Source organism: Mus musculus, chromosome 1, assembly GCF_000001635.26.
Source record: "Mus musculus strain C57BL/6J chromosome 1, GRCm38.p6 C57BL/6J".
NCBI lineage: Eukaryota > Metazoa > Chordata > Mammalia > Rodentia > Muridae > Mus > Mus musculus.
In genome coordinates, this window is record NC_000067.6 from 180,409,474 (window position 1) to 180,425,022 (window position 15,549).

Below are 15,549 nucleotides of genomic sequence, written 5' to 3' on the forward strand. Positions count from 1 at the left end.
ACCTTGCAGCAGAGGCCATACCTGCTTGGCCTTGGAAAGGTCATACTAGGCTACCCTCCCTGCCTGGACATTCCTACCACATTTGAAACAAGGGGCCCTTCAATTCCATTTTGTGCCAGGCCCTTGCTGATAACTACTGCACTGTGAAAGTAGGAAAGAGGCCCTTGTCCCCACACCCTGCCTCCTCTCATCCCTGATCCTGTCATTCCTCTTCCAACCACTTTGCAGAAGACACAAGCCATGACTCCTTCCTCTTTGTTTAAGTCACTACATCCCTGTAAAATATCTGTAGATGCCCGAAGGGAAAGGCCACCAGAGAGTGGCATGCCCTGGAAACTGTCCACCTCCCCCGAAGCCTACACAAACACAGAGTCAGACCCTACCGAGGCTTCCTCCCATGGGCAGAGCCAGGGCAGAGGTGTGCCCTCCGAACAGTGGGTCATTTCTACTGAAAGACAAGGGTGCTAAGGTAGGGAGTGGCATGTCCCCAGGGGGCCTTGTGTCCTGGGAATAGAAGCTCAAGTTTCTTCTGAGGCAGCAGCTCATGGGGAAAAGGAAAAGGAAAAGGTGGGTCAGGCTATGGCTGCCCTGAGCTCCAAGCTGCTCCCCCACCTCCTGCTGGCAGATCTGGTGGCCCGTGGTTTAGCATGGCATGGAACTGCCCTGCTGGTAGCACTTGCTCTCTGTTTCTCTGTCTCTGTCTCTCTGTCTCTCTCTCTCTCTCTCTCCCTCCCTCCCTTCCAGATACCTCAGGTGCAAAGAAGGTTGGTGTTGTGTGCCTTCTGTGTTATTTTCTTTGTTTGTTTTATTTTCCCTCTTCCCACCTCAAATCCCTCTCCCACACTCTGGCTATTTTAGCAAAGCCAGGTCCGGTGCAAGCTGTGAGGCTGCCCAAAGTCGCTTCAGCAGCTTCGGCAATTTCAAATCTCGGTGGCTTTCAACAGCTCTTGTGCATCTTAGGGTTTTAAAAACCACATTCCCCAACGTGACTTTTCTCTGATCCTTTGATCCAAATTTAGCCAGATGAGTCAGGAGGACCCTCCCATCCCTTGCACAACCCCAAGGTCTAGCTGAGTGAGAAATGATCTTACCTGTGTGTGGACGCAGAACAAGGCTGGACCAAGGCTGGTTTGATTGAGGATGTCAATCCAGGGATTGGTTCAGCTCATCACTTAAGGCACTGCCTGGAGGCTTTGCCCGTGACTTGTTAGTTGGCTTAAGCAACTGCCTTGAAGTTAGAGTGGAAGCCCTGAGTCCCCAGCAGTCCCTGCATCCTCCCTCTTTCTGGTGGACACAGCTTTATTAGTGGTGCTCTCCTTACTGTCCACAGGGAGCTTCCGTGTACATTACACACACACAAATCCCTCCAGAGCCCACAAGCACATGCCAGCTCTGATTCCACCCAGCAGAGTATAAGCTTTGTGTCACCTGGTGACCGTGCTGGAAGGGTCCCAGCCCCAGTACAGGCATCATCAAGGTTTGGTGGCAACTAGAGGCATGTTACAATGGCTCTGGGCTCCCCAGCTAAGGGAACAGCCAGAACACCCCAAAAGCCAGAGCCCTGGCTGCTCAGGGAGATGTCTCCTTTGTGTTTGTCGCCCGTCCCCAAAACTAGCTATCAAACACCTAGACAAGAGCAGCCATGGAAGGGGCCCTCTCCGTGGACAGATGCAGAAGTTAGATTGCAGGTTCTCATTGTGCTCTGGTCTGACCAGCAGGGGAGAGAATGAACTAGAAGAGCAGCGGTCTTCAGACTTCCTAACACTGCCGCCCTTCCATACAGCTCCCCATGTTGTAGTGACCCCTAACCATAAAATTATTTTTTTGCTACCTCATATCTGTGATTTTGCTACTGTAATGAATCATAATGTAAATATCAGTGTTTCCTGGTTGTCTTGGGCACCGCCTGTGAAAGGGTCATTTGACCCCAAAGGAGTCGCTGCTCCCAGGTTGCTGGACTAGGGGCAAAGACTTGCTGAAGCTGGTATGCTTCATCTGTAAAACAGATTAAAATGTTCCTGTCACCGTCAGGCTTTGAAGGTCGTCGGCACAGGCCACAGGACCCCAGCCTGTCACAAGCACTTATACAGCAAACACTGTGCTGGCTGCAGCTGGTGCCTGTGTTGGCATGGCTGCTGACATGAGTTCTGCCATCCACTACTTGGTGGTGTGAGTGTGTGTGTGTGTGTGTGTGTGTGTGTGTTTTAGGGGTTTCCCACTGTATCATTTGAGCTAGACTCAAACTTTTGAGCTCTTGTGACCCTTCTGAGTAGATGGGAGTAAAGGTGTGTGCCCCCCCCCCACCTGGTACTCAGCAGTCACAGGTGTGTGCCCCCCCCACCTGGTACTCAGCAGTCACAGGTGTGTGCCCTCCCCACCTGGTACTCAGCAGTCACAGGTGTGTGCCTCCCCACCTGATACTCAGCAGTCACAGGTGTGTGCCCTCCCCACCTGGTACTCAGCAGTCACATGTATGTGACTCCCCACCTGGTACTCAGCAGTGACAGGTGTGTGCCCTCCCCACCTGATACTCAGCAGTCACAGGTGTGTGCCCTCCCACCTGGTACTCAGCAGTGACATGTGTGTGCCCTCCCCACCTGGTACTCAGCAGTCACAGGTGTGTGCCCCCACACACACCTGATACTCAGCAGTCACAGGTGTGTGCCCTCCCCACCTGGTACTCAGCAGTCACAGGTGTGTGCCTCCCCACCTGATACTCAGCAGTCACAGGTGTGTGCCCCCCCCCCACCTGATACTCAGCAGTCACAGATGTGTGCCCTCCCCACCCGGTACTCAGCAGTCACAGGTGTGTGACTCCCCACCTGATACTCAGCAGTCACAGGTGTGTACCCCCCCCCACCTGGTACTCAGCAGTGACAGGTATGTGCCCTCCTCACCTGGTACTCAACAGTCACAGGTGTGTGCCCTCCCTACCTGGTACTCAGCAGTCACAGGTGTGTGCCCTCCCACCTGATACTCAGCAGTTATCTATAAATGGCCTTTCTGTGGAGTGCTTCCTCATTAATGCTCATTTACCATAACATCTACAAATAAAATGTGCGGCAACACCTTGCTGCTGGGTGACAGTGACCCCTCTAGACTGAGATCACTTGCTTTGGTACAAAAGGTCATTTTCCTTGTGAGCTTGTTTGAACTGGTTTATGTCTGTCACTCAGAGTGCTCTGTTTGCTGTCTTCCAGAGCAAGTCATGGAGAAAGATAAAGAACATGGTGCAGTGGTCCCCCTTTGTCATGTCCTTCAAGAAGAAGTACCCCTGGATCCAGCTGGCAGGACATGCAGGTAGTACACTCTGTTCTCCTAGAGAGGTACCAGGTGAATGTGGGTGGATGCTCCAGGAGAGGGCAGCCCTGGAACAGACCCTGGCAGAAGGTGTTATCCTTACACTGCCTGTAAGTGCCTGTAGACAGTTGTCCTTTCCAAAGTTCTTGACACATTATCCCCAAGACTACACCTACCCCAGCCCCAGCCCAACCTCACTTCCAGTCTCATCGATAAAACTTCTTTATCGATCAGTTCTTTATAACTTGTTTGCCCTTTCTAATCCTGGACAAAGGGATTAAGCTAAGCCACTTCAGCGTGCGGCCACTGTGTGTGCCTACATCGCCCTGTTCTGGGGGCTGTACTGTCAGCAGAGATGGAGTCTCTACCAGGAAGGAACTTGAACTGGAGGGAGATGTGACCAAGTCACCCCATAGCCACCAAGGTGCTGGCAAGGTCATCTAGCCACCATATGAAGCCCTTTTTCTTGCACTGTCCTCTGGGAATACCTCCATAGCCACCCCAGATTTGGTCCTTGTGACTTCACCGACCTGCAGGTTCTTCACAGGGCAACACAGACTTAGACCAAGACGTAGATAGACACCCTTTCTTAATACTCCCTGACGGAATAACTGAAGGAGCACTACCCAGGTGGCCTGTGCATTGGACACACTCTTTTAGCCCACTCTGCGCCCTGTGTGGCACTGGGCTTTTTTTCCTAAGACTCAGCAACACCTGCTTCATTAAGAGGTAGAGGTGGGGTGCTTGTTATAATACTGAGGGGTGGATAGAACTATACCAGGGTTGTAGTCAGTGGATGAGTGGCCAGAACTCAAAGCCTTAAGGGGCTTGTCTACAAATGGCCACACCTCAACCCTCAGGTCAGCCATAGCTGTAACATCTCATCTGGGGTGGGGTTGGGAGGAGGGAGTGGTGTCAGATGCAGCTTCTAAGGGACTGTTACAAGGTGACGGGGTCCCTGATGCCTCTGGCTTCCGCTGAGGCTAGAGGTCCTTCTCCTACTTACTCCACAGGGAGCTTCAAGGCAGCTGCAAATGGCCGCATCCTTAAGAAGCACTGTGAGTCTGAGCAGCGCTGCCTGGACCGGTTAATGGCGGATGTGCTGAGACCCTTCGTGCCAGCCTACCATGGGGACGTGGTGAAGGATGGGGAACGCTACAACCAGATGGACGACCTGCTGGCTGACTTCGATTCGCCCTGCGTGATGGACTGCAAGATGGGTGTCAGGTGAGCCAGGCTTTTTGCAGGTGTGCCCCGCCCCCATCCTGCCTGGCTGTACAGAGGACACTTGGAAGCTGGCCCCACTCTGCCAAGAGCCTCTTCTCCTCGAGGCAGCCCTGGCTGGATGCTGAGGCTGTTGGGGAGCAGACAGAGGAGATGCACACTAGTCAGGTGGGAGGTGAATAGCCATCAGGGAGGAAGCAAGACAATGACCTCCTGGTACAGGGGAATAGAGAGGGAGCACAGAACTGGCTTGTAGCATATGCTGGTTTCAAAAAAAAGAAAAGAAAACAGATCTGACACTAGGGTACAGCTAAGAGTGGAGCTACAGAGGCCCCTGCAGCAGGTAGAAGATAGGCCTGAGGTGATTCCAGACCTTGCCAGGAGCTCCAAGCCTATGCTAAGCTCCACAGTCTGGAGGGCCAGAGAGCCTCAGGCAGAAGTGGACACCATCCCTACCTTTTGGCTGTCCACCTTTCAGGCTTCCAGCATGGCATGACGAGCCCAGAGAACCTAATTTTGGCTGCAGACATGCACACTAGACAGTGGACTGAGCTCAGAGCTGGTGCCTAAATCTGACTTGAATAGCCTGACTGAGCTATTTCTTCAGCACATGGGCAGGTGCATATGAGTGTGTGTTTTTATGCATGCGTGTGCATGTGGAGGCTAGAGGTTTGTTCAGTTCCTCTGGAACTGACGAACTTGTTTTATTAAAACATCATTCATGGCTGGAGAGATGGCTCGGTGGTTAAGAGCACTAGCTGTTCTTCCAGAGAACCCAGGTTCAATTCCCAGCACTCACGTGGCGGCTCACAACTGTCTGTAACTCCAGCTCCAGAGGATATGATACCTTCACACAGACATACATGCAGGCAAAACACCAATGCACATAAAGTAGAAATAAATAAATCTTTTTTTTAAGACCTCAGCTTCTCTGATTAGGGGGCTGGGTGGCCATGCAGCCTCAGGTCTCCACCCGCCTAGTGCTCGGAGGACAGGCACACACCACCATGTTCTATGATAGTGTGGTCCTCAAGTCTGTGCCAAGCACTTTACCAACTGAGCTATCTCCCCTGTCCCTCGCATATAGTGTCTTTTATATGAAGATGGCAAGGAGGAAGGGAGAGCCCAGTGTACTCGGATTACACCAATCATCTTCCTTCTTTCCTTCTCATCCCTCCTAGGAGTTCTGTGTCCATATCAGCCCCTGGCAACTGGCCAAGACCAGTCCCCTTGCTCTTATCCCGAGAGTAGGGATGGATGGGGTCATGGAGCAATACAGGGCCTGCTATTGGCTCCTCTCCACCACTCGCCACCTCCTCCTAGTTCCAAGGCCCTGGATGTCTTGGCTCCCAGGGAGAAAGCAGAATGTCCCTGTAACTACCATACAGCCTTGGATCTCTGGATATCTTATTTTTGTCTCTAGAAAATTCTTTCCACAATGCACTAGAATATGCCCACTCAAGCAGAGGCCCTGCCCTTCCTCCCAACATTAGGAAGACGGGGACTCAGTCTGCCTGCAGGAGAAGGAGGTGGGCACAAGCATAGCCCCACTAGGCATTCTTGCAGGTGCCCAGACCAGTGCAATTACACAAAGTCAGCTCTGCCTTGCCTCCAGCCTTGTGTGCTCCCTAGAAAGATGCAGGAATGGGGCACCCACTCCCCTCTCTTCTAGCTTAATACCTTTTCTCTCTTTGTACCTCAGAGCTCTCCTATCCAAGAGGGCTTAAGTAACCCCATCCCTGGTGGAGTTAGGGAAGAGGAGACCACCCCAAAAGCATCACTCACAGCCCTTATTTCCCCACACACAGTCCCTAAGGGCCTCCTTAACTCTGAGTACTTCTACTACATGCTTCAACTGTATTGTCCCTGTGTGTCCCAGGGCCAGCCACACCACAAGGGTAGCCTGTGCTACCATTTGAGCGGGAGTCTCCAGGGATGCCTTCCCACGTAGCAACATAGTACAATGTACCCAGGCCTCTGCACTGCACACCAGGACCTCAACCGTGGCCTGCCCTCCATGGAGACGCCAAATACAGTAGCACAGAAACATAGCCCTCTGTGCCTGCACCAAGATAAGTAGGTCATGGCTGTCCCTGCCGTGGAAAGAGGCTAGGACACGGATCCTTGTCAAACACCAAGTCAGGGCATGAATGAGGCAGAGGCTTACAAAAATGGTGAGAAGGCTCGTCAGCAGAGCCAGCCTTAGCCATGGTGTGTATGGGTCCTGAGGGAAGGCACGGAGACCTGGACGCATCTTAAATCAGGGTGTTTCTAGGACCTGGAACCTGCCTCCAGGAGAGTGGTGCTCACACTGCACCCTCGGGCTTACAACTTCCCACTGGATGTGAGTGTATCTTCTGTCATCCAGACCTAGAGCTGGTTTCCAGCCCCCAGCCCCTGGGGAAGCTGCTCTGGCCCTGACCTGACACCTGTTGGCCTTGCATGGACTCACCGCCTCCCTTTCTTTGTTTGAGTCAGCCTCTCCCCCAGAGTCCAGCCATGGGAGCACCTCTCTGCTACCCCAAGTTAATTCTCTGTGCTCCAGAAGTTGATGCGCAGGTCTCCCTCCCCCTATAAGAGGATCCCGGGCTTCCCTCTGCAGTAACAAGTTTCACTGGTTCCTATAATAGACCTGTTTCCTAGCTAGTATCCATTGAGAACATCTCTTCCAAGCCCCATTCTGTGCCAGAGGAACAAGCGACTCTGTCTAGCTGGAGCTGTGGGGACCCCCTTTGAAGAAGGGTCCATGGGATCAGAGCTGTGGTGTTGGTGTCCACTTCCTGTTTAAGGAGCTACTGAGAACTCTTTGTAGAAGTTAGCCTGCTTTGCAGACCTGTTTTGCACCCTTATGCGTGTTAGGAATGAATTCCTCCCCCTCTCCCCCATGGCACATGGGTCGACTGACAACTTGGTATCTGAATGCACAGTGTGGTGTGCTGTGTGCATGAGTGCACGGAATGTGTGTGTGTACAAGCACCCAACCAGAAGCTAATGCACCCTCCCCTTATGGCCTTCCTAAACAACCAAGACATGTTTATACACACAGACCCCAGGTAATTCGGAGTTTCCTTTCAGTGTAATACCAGTGGGTACAGGTTTCTGAAATTGTCTCCTTTGTAAGATGGAGATTTGTGTTCTGTCTGTTATGAGACCCAGAATGGCAGAATGGAAGATTGTGGTGGAGAGATGACTTGTGGGGGAAGGGGAGAAGAGTGGACAGGAGAGAAGGGAGGGTGCTCTGAGGGCAGCTTACACCCACGCAGGCCACAGGGGGCCCACTTCCCCATCCTGCAGCGAACTGCTGACTGCTGCCTCATGAGGGCCCTGGTCAGCTTGCACTTGGGTGGAAGAGCTCTTGTAGGGGAGAAAGGCTAGGGTGAGTCATTTCCAGTTGGAGGAGGTGGTGGGAGTTTTCAGAGGGGAGTTGGAGGCTAGTGTTAGGACCAGAATTGGTCCCCAGAGTTCTGGGCCAATGACTCCACCCCCAGCTGCTCTGAGCCTGGCTTGTCTCTGCCTGTCACCTCTCCTAAGGGCTTAGTGCCCTCACCTGGTCAGCCTGCAGATTCTACTGTGCAAAGGGGGGGGGGGGGGGATGGACATGCTTTAGTCTTCCTGGGATCAGAGGCTCTGTGACCTGTTATGGTGGAGACCGTAAGAGTGCCAGTCTAATCTCTGAAACATTACTGGGCTACAGAGCCCACTTTTATTCTGACCTTGGTGCTTCCAAGAACCTTGTTGCAAAAAGCCAGAGATGCAGCCCTGCGTCATGCTGCATGAGGACAGGGAGACAGACTGGAAGGACAGAATATGCTCTCCAGGCTGCCAGGGTACAACAGAGTTCCAAGGGGAACCCTGCCCTCTGTCTCTCTTCCACAAACTGACCACTGTCCCGCCATCTTTCTTCTCTTGCTGACCCTAGAAAAGCTTCCTTGTGGGCAGTTCTGAGTTTATCAGGCCTTCATAGTCATCCAGCATCAAGGTGCTCTGGGCCTGGGTGGTACATGGCTTTCCTAATGAATTCATCCCATCCTAGATGTCACTCTATTGTGCACTGTCCTGAGTCAAAGCACAGCCAACTCAGGGCCTTCATCCATCAGACGTGACTCCAGGGAGTTGTGGCCCAATCCTGGACTCATGTCCTTCACCTCCCATACAGGACATACCTGGAGGAAGAACTCACCAAGGCCCGGAAGAAGCCTAGCTTGCGGAAGGACATGTACCAGAAGATGGTCGAGGTGGACCCTGAGGCCCCCACTGAAGAGGAGAAAGCCCAGCGAGCTGTGACCAAGCCACGTTACATGCAGTGGCGGGAAACCATCAGTTCGACAGCCACCCTAGGCTTCAGGATCGAAGGCATCAAGGTGAGATTTGTAAGGCATTGCCTGAGGCTGCTGAGGTCCCGTGGTTCTCAGTGATGAAGGCCTTGGGAGACTGGAATCTATAAGCCTCGCCCTACAGGCCTAAGTATGGACAGCCAGCCTCAGGGGTGTTGGCCCATTCGGCAGCCTGGGGTACTGGTGGTCTGGCTGTAGCAGGCCATCAGACCTGGGGGCTGGGGTGGCTTGTTTGTACAGCTGTACAGAGGCCCTGAAGAGAAGCCAGCTTATAGACTTGCCACAGGGAAAATGTTGACTCATGCTAGTGAGGTGCAGGTAAGGGGAGCGTGTAGCGGCCTGGGATCACCTTGGGAGCCTCATCCTTCATCCTTTCCTCTTGGATACCCTGAGGAAGACCTCAGAAGACTGTCCTTGTCCCTTTGTTCCAGTCCAGGTCCCTAGCTACTAGAATTGCAAGACGCAGCTAGGAACAGAGAAAGGGGATACACGGTTCTCATCGTCTCAGGTGGTCATTCCTTCAGGGAAGGTGGCAGTCACTCAGGGGCCCTGCTCCTTCCTTTTGTTGCCCAGGCTTGGTCTGCCTGGCCTGCTCTCCAGCATGGAGTTGGGTTGGGTAGCTGAAGTAAGGGGAAGCTCTGGTAGTCATCTCTCACACAGTGTGTAGATGTGATCACCAGTGTCTCACGGGCTTCTAGAGCTGGGGACTAAGAAAGCCACTTGTCCTCCTTGTCTTCAAAAACCAGCCTTCCCTCCTGGCAATATTCAGCTCTCAGGCTGGATTCAAATTATATACATGCATGCTCTCCATCCCTTGTCTATCTGAACTGCATGTCCTGGCATCTCTCACCCAGGCACGACATGCTCCCAGTCTCTGGTCTCTGCACCATACAGCCAACAGCATCCACTGGCCTAGAGAGGCTGACTGGACACACCCTCACCTGCCCTCCTTTGCCTCAACTAACAGAAAGGGCCTATGAGAAGGGCTTCCCTGAGGTGCCATTCCCTCAGACCTGCGGCTCTTCTGCAGCCAGCCTTCCTGATGTTACAGCTGTCTCCTAGGTCAGCCTGAAGAGAGGAAGCACTGGGCTCTGAGCATGGAGATGGTGGTTTGTGGAGTAGAGATACAGTGATGTGGGCTTAAACCTTGGCTCTGGGGAAAACCTATAGCAGTCCCCTGGTCTGTAGTGCATGACAAGACCCAGACCAAATGTCTGGAATGTAGAGCACCAATAGGAACATGTGCACATATATACATAGATGTATATATGCATGTACACACTTACATAACCCCCCATGCAAATACATACCAAACATACCACACATATACATACTACACACACATATCACACACACACACACACACACACACACACACACACACACACACACACTTATTTTTTTGCCTTTTTCCTTCAAGGAGACACTTTACAGCTTCTGTTTACCATATCATAAAAATTGCCAGCATTGTTGCTCTCGTGCTTTGGGCCACTATTAAATGACCATCACTTGACCACAAGCCTATGACAGGCTGACTGTTAGCCTGATCATTCAGATGGCTGCTACCACATTAATGAGACACACTGTGAGTCACGGGCCCAAGACAAGCTTCTGAGCAGGACGTGAAGCTGGCCATACCTTGGGGCCCTTGCTGCCCTTACGTAGAGCAAGGTCCTGCCCCATTGTTGTCTCGGATACCCCTCACACCACCAAGACTTCCTAAAGTGGTGTGTGGCCGGGGATCTGGAGCCACTGTGTACACCCCTCAGCTGGGGTCTGGGACGGGCTCTCCTGGACCAGGTGACAATCACCTGGTTACACCTGGCTTGCTTTACCGTCCCTGGGCACCTGACCACCTCCACAGAGCAGCAAGAGGGTCTGTCCCATGGGCCCTCTGCTGACCCCCGTGGGTGACTCCCTCCTCAGAAGGAAGATGGCTCTGTGAACCGTGACTTCAAGAAGACCAAAACAAGGGAGCAGGTCACCGAGGCTTTCAGAGAATTCACTAAGGGAAACCAGAACATCTTGGTGAGTGACGCCTTCAGTCCCTCTGCCCCAGCACAGTGCCCTTCCATGTCAGGGAACAGTGATAGCAGGAGTCCGTGAGCACCTGCTGCTGGCTGGGTGTTGTACAGACAAGCAAGCAGACCTTCTGTCTCCACTTGACAGATCAAAGACTTGAGAGAGATCAAGGATGCATAGGCAGGAAAAGGCTGAGCTGGGATTCCCACCTAAGTTGGCCTGACACAGGCCCCCTGCCCCTCCTGATGCCTCCAGGCCCAGACCTATAAGGCTGGAATGCACACAGTAGGTCTGCAGTGCAGTCCTCTAGTTCCGGGGAACCTTTCCGGATCATTTCAGATCCTCTGAGTCAGGCCACTGACTGCATTTCCAGCTGTTGCTAGGGACTCCGGGACAAGGCTGACTAGCCCTGCCTGGCTGTGCCTCTGATATTCAAATCATCATTGAAGGACCCTGTGTGATATAAACTTCCCTAGTGGCACTGAGTTCTGGGTGATGGGACTCACAGAGCTGGCCCCTGGGGATGATCAGGTATCTCATTGCCAACAAAGGAGGATCTGTAAGGCTCCGTGGAGGGGACTCTTGTAGAGGCACTGTAGCTTTTCCACTACCCTGTCTTTAGTCAGGAGCACAGCACTCAGTGGTCAGGAAGTTACCATAGCAACCAGTTCTGGCCTCTGCCTCAGCTGGCTGGCTGGCATGCTGGCACGGGCCAGCACTGCGAGAGGATGAGCGGCCACAGTCCTCTGGAAAAGGTATAACTGAGCTCAGCTGGGGTAGATGAAGAAGTCGGAGTAAAATTGGTTCAAGGTCACTGCTAGCTGTAATTCCAAGAGTCCAACGAACTAAATAGACCTGACGCACCGCCCCTCCCCTCCACACACACAGAGTGTGTGAATCTCTGACCATCTCTGCCTTCAGATCGCCTACCGGGACCGGCTGAAGGCCATTCGAGCGACCCTGGAAATCTCTCCCTTCTTCAAGTGCCACGAGGTAGGGTACTGCGCCCTCAGCCCCACAGACACACACTGCCTGCTTGACTGACACCCCTCCCCATCACCCCTAGTCCCAATAGGAAGTGAAATCGCTGATCTAAGCGCCTCTCAGGATCATTACAGCCTCAAGCCTTCCTTTGCCTCTTAAATACCTGGGCACCCCAGCCACGTCTCCCCCTAACCCCGATGTCCTCCAGGCACTGCTCCCCTCCCTTCTGGCCCTGTCAGGTCTATCCCCCCCCCACACACACACACACACAACCCTGCCCCTCCCTGTCCTGGCGCCGTTTCCCTGGTCCCTCTCTCACAGCCCTGCTTCCTTCCAGGTCATTGGCAGCTCTCTCCTCTTCATCCATGACAAGAAGGAGCAAGCCAAGGTGTGGATGATTGACTTTGGGAAAACCACGCCCCTTCCGGAAGGCCAGACCCTACAACACGACGTCCCCTGGCAGGAGGGGAACCGGGAGGATGGCTACCTCTCAGGGCTGGACAACCTCATCGACATCCTGACGGAAATGTCCCAGGGCAGCCCACTCACCTGAGGCCACCGCCACCGTGCATAGCCGTGCCACTTTGCCCGCCACCTCTGCCTGTCGCCTCTCTCCTCCCCTAATTCTTCCTTTTCCTGTCTGAGCGCCTACCTAGAACAGAGCCTCCCATCTGCACTACAGGACACTTTGGAGAAAAAAAAGAGATTTTTTTTTTCTAGATCTTTACTTCCCCGGCCTCCTACATAGGGGCTTGGAGGTGGCGTTTCTCATGCTCTCTAAATAGAACCACCTTCTCGAAGAGAATTACACAAAGCTAGGCCCCACATCCTGTTACACTCAGAGTCGGCACGGGTCCAGAAGGCCGTGTGATCCCTGGTTGCCTAAAGTCTTGAGAGATTAAGCCTCCCTCTGGGAGACACTGCCCCCCTCCCAGAAAATTCTGGCCCACACTGGCTACCAGTAGGGACCTTGCTGCCCCCTAGTGGCTAATGCCATCAGTAAGCACAGTCCCATTTGTGCCTCTCACCACGGGCCCTGAAGCCAGGACAGGGACCTGATTTCTGGGAGTTGGAAATACAATCTCTGGGGTTCTGCATCTGGATTATGAGCAAAGTCTCCTCCAGTGGGAAGTCCCAGCTCCCAGGGACACTGAGTGGCTTCTCTAGAGATGCTAAATCAGGGCCCCACCTTGCCAGCCTAGGAGGAGTATGGAGAGCAGCTCCATTTTTAAAGAACGTCACCCTTCCATCTGGGAGCATTGCCCGTGAATTCAGAGAGGACATTCTGCAAGCGGAGTTTCAGGGGATGACGTCACCTCCTAGAGCTACTGATTACTGCCCTTAATCTGCTTGCTGTGGGAAGGTCCAGAGCTGGGCACAATACTCAAGGCTCACACCAACCTCCAGGGAGCAATCACTAGGCAGCAGTTCTGAGAGCCAGCCACACCCGGGAGAGCAATCACTAGGCCTTAGGGAACCAGGATTCTGGCTTCCTGGAATGATCCCTGAGTTTCCCTTGAAATCACTCACTCTCCCAGCTTGAAGGACTTAGACCGGTGTTTCTCCATGTAATTCGGTAGTTGCCAGAGTTGTTCAGAGGGCTGCCCAAGCCTTCCTCTTGCTCGAGTTCTGAGCTTCTTGAAGGGCTATGGGAAGATAGATCATTGTTATTCGCCACTTCAGCTCTGAAGCAAGTAGCCTCTCTGATTGAAAAGAGTGTACAACTTGTATGACTTTTTAAAAGACAAAACTCCTAGCTCTGTTGCTGTTTGGAGCTATCCTCTTCACCTCTGGGCTTATCACCTCCTCTTTTACTGAGAGACTCTGGATGGCATGTACAGAGGCTCCTCTGGGATCCACGCCAGCAGGCACTGATTAGGGACCAAGGGGAATGGGGTAGACCAACGTGTACACACCTGGCGACATAGCTTTGGGCAGGGTTGGCCGTCTTGACTGTCTGCCCCAGCTCCCTGGGGTTTCTAGAGCTATTGGCCCACGTGGCATATGTGCTTCCCCTTCATGCTGGGTGGGTGAGTGACAGTTGGTGGGGGCGGGAGGAGGGACCCACGACGATGTATAAGTACAGATGTTTAAAAAGGAACTCGTTTAAACTTCCTGGCTCCTATTCAGATGGGCGGTGAGCTCCTGTGCGGGCTGACTTGCTAAAGGTCACGCCCCACGCCCCCCCCCATCCTCGGAGCCCAGACCTTGTGACAGCACATGATTGGGAAGATGGGCAGCCAGGCGTGGGGGGAGGGCAGTAGCAACCAGGCATCCAGCTCTGAGCCTCTCCAGCTGTAGTTGCTAGAGGGCTTGAGGTGACCTCGTGGTCTGTACATTGGCCATTTGCTGGGAAGGGGTATCATTAATTCCAAGAGTCTACAGCTATGATCTGGCCAAAAGTTCCCTCCTGCTGTCTCAGAGAAATGTTTGCTAAAGCAAACCACACTATAAACAACAACAACAACAAAAATGCTAGGGACCAGTTTAATGTATGTAAAGAACAAAACATGCCGAGACCTTTAGGGAGGTGCCACCTGTCACAATAATGTGCTAAGATACCATAACTGGGGGCCGGTTAGCAAGAGCCTCCAGACAGTGCTAGGCAGTGCTTTGTGCTGGGTGTGTTGTGAGTGGGAAAGCGGTGTGGAGAGGCATCTTTCTAGGGTTAGTCTGTTGCCAAGGGTGTCTTCCTTAGTTGGGGTTTGTATTTGTATGCTAGTACCCACTCTCTGCCTCAAACCATTCTCACTTCTATCCTGCCAGAGGCCCCTCCTTCCTTCTGTGGGGATGGGCAGAGCTCAGATGGAATTTCCCAGAACCTCCAACAGTCTGATAAACCGAGTTCTGGGAGGCCTGCTGGGGATTCCCAAGGTCCCGGCCACACAGGTGCTGGGACATGGGGCAGGCTCCATGTACCTACCTATGTGCAGGGTCCCTGGGGCCCTCCTGCTCTTGGGCCACCAGATGTCTTGGTGGTCAGCTCTGCTTTACACACGCTGAAGATTGCTTCAATTGCTTTCCCCAGACTAGACTTTAGTGCCCTTTAAGAAGTGTTTAAGTTATATTTATTTTGTTTTTTTGTTTTAATTGCACAAAACACTAAGATGAAAGGCTGGGCTGTTCTTCCTAAGCTCTGGGGCCTGCCTTCTGGGGCCATTCCTTCGTGGCCAGAGGAACCCTGAGCAGGTATAGCCTCAAGACAGATGCTGTTCACCTTTGGCTGGCTGTATTTAGCTTCGAGAGCGCCTGTCTTCTGACAACCCTCTGTGTATAGGCCCCACCCCTTGATCCAGGCCGCTTGCCCATCAGTGCCTTTTGGGAGGAGAGGACCCTCCCTGCACCCTGACAGGCAGGCTCTCCTCTGAACTCCTTTCCTCTTGGGACTGTTACATCCCCTGCCCTGTGCCCCTCAGTCGACTATAGATGCTATCTCCCTTCCCAATAAAGCTTTGGAGACCATTACTAGCTTGATGTGATCCTTCTGCACACCCCATCCCCACCCTCCAACAACCACAAAAGAGCCATGATGAGGTCTAGCAGTGAATGTCGGGAGGGGTAACGTTCTAGTCTGCAAACAATGCGAGGCATTCTTTATAAGGAGTCTACTCTACATACTCTATCATACCTTTAAACAGTGGCTCAAGGGTGTCACCCAGTGACAAAGAAAGTTCCCCTGCCCACA

At 52.9% G+C, this 15,549-nt stretch overlaps 1 protein-coding gene across 3 annotated transcripts in view; it reads left to right on the forward strand.

Moving 5' to 3' along the window:
* The window catches only part of Itpkb (inositol 1,4,5-trisphosphate 3-kinase B), a 94,413-nt gene extending 79,084 nt beyond the window's left edge, over positions 1-15,329 (forward strand). For 2 of the 3 annotated variants that reach the window (XM_030254970.1, XM_030254969.1), the window contains exons 3-8: positions 3,201-3,300; positions 4,314-4,527; positions 8,681-8,885; positions 10,785-10,886; positions 11,802-11,873; positions 12,202-15,329. In XM_030254970.1, the coding sequence (XP_030110830.1) occupies positions 3,201-3,300; positions 4,314-4,527; positions 8,681-8,885; positions 10,785-10,886; positions 11,802-11,873; positions 12,202-12,417 (909 nt within the window). In that variant the 3' untranslated portion in view covers positions 12,418-15,329. The remainder of the gene's footprint in view (positions 1-3,200; positions 3,301-4,313; positions 4,528-8,680; positions 8,886-10,784; positions 10,887-11,801; positions 11,874-12,201) is intronic. The other variant, NM_001081175.1, reaches the window with a different exon arrangement.
* The last annotated feature ends 220 nt before the right edge of the window (positions 15,330-15,549 follow it).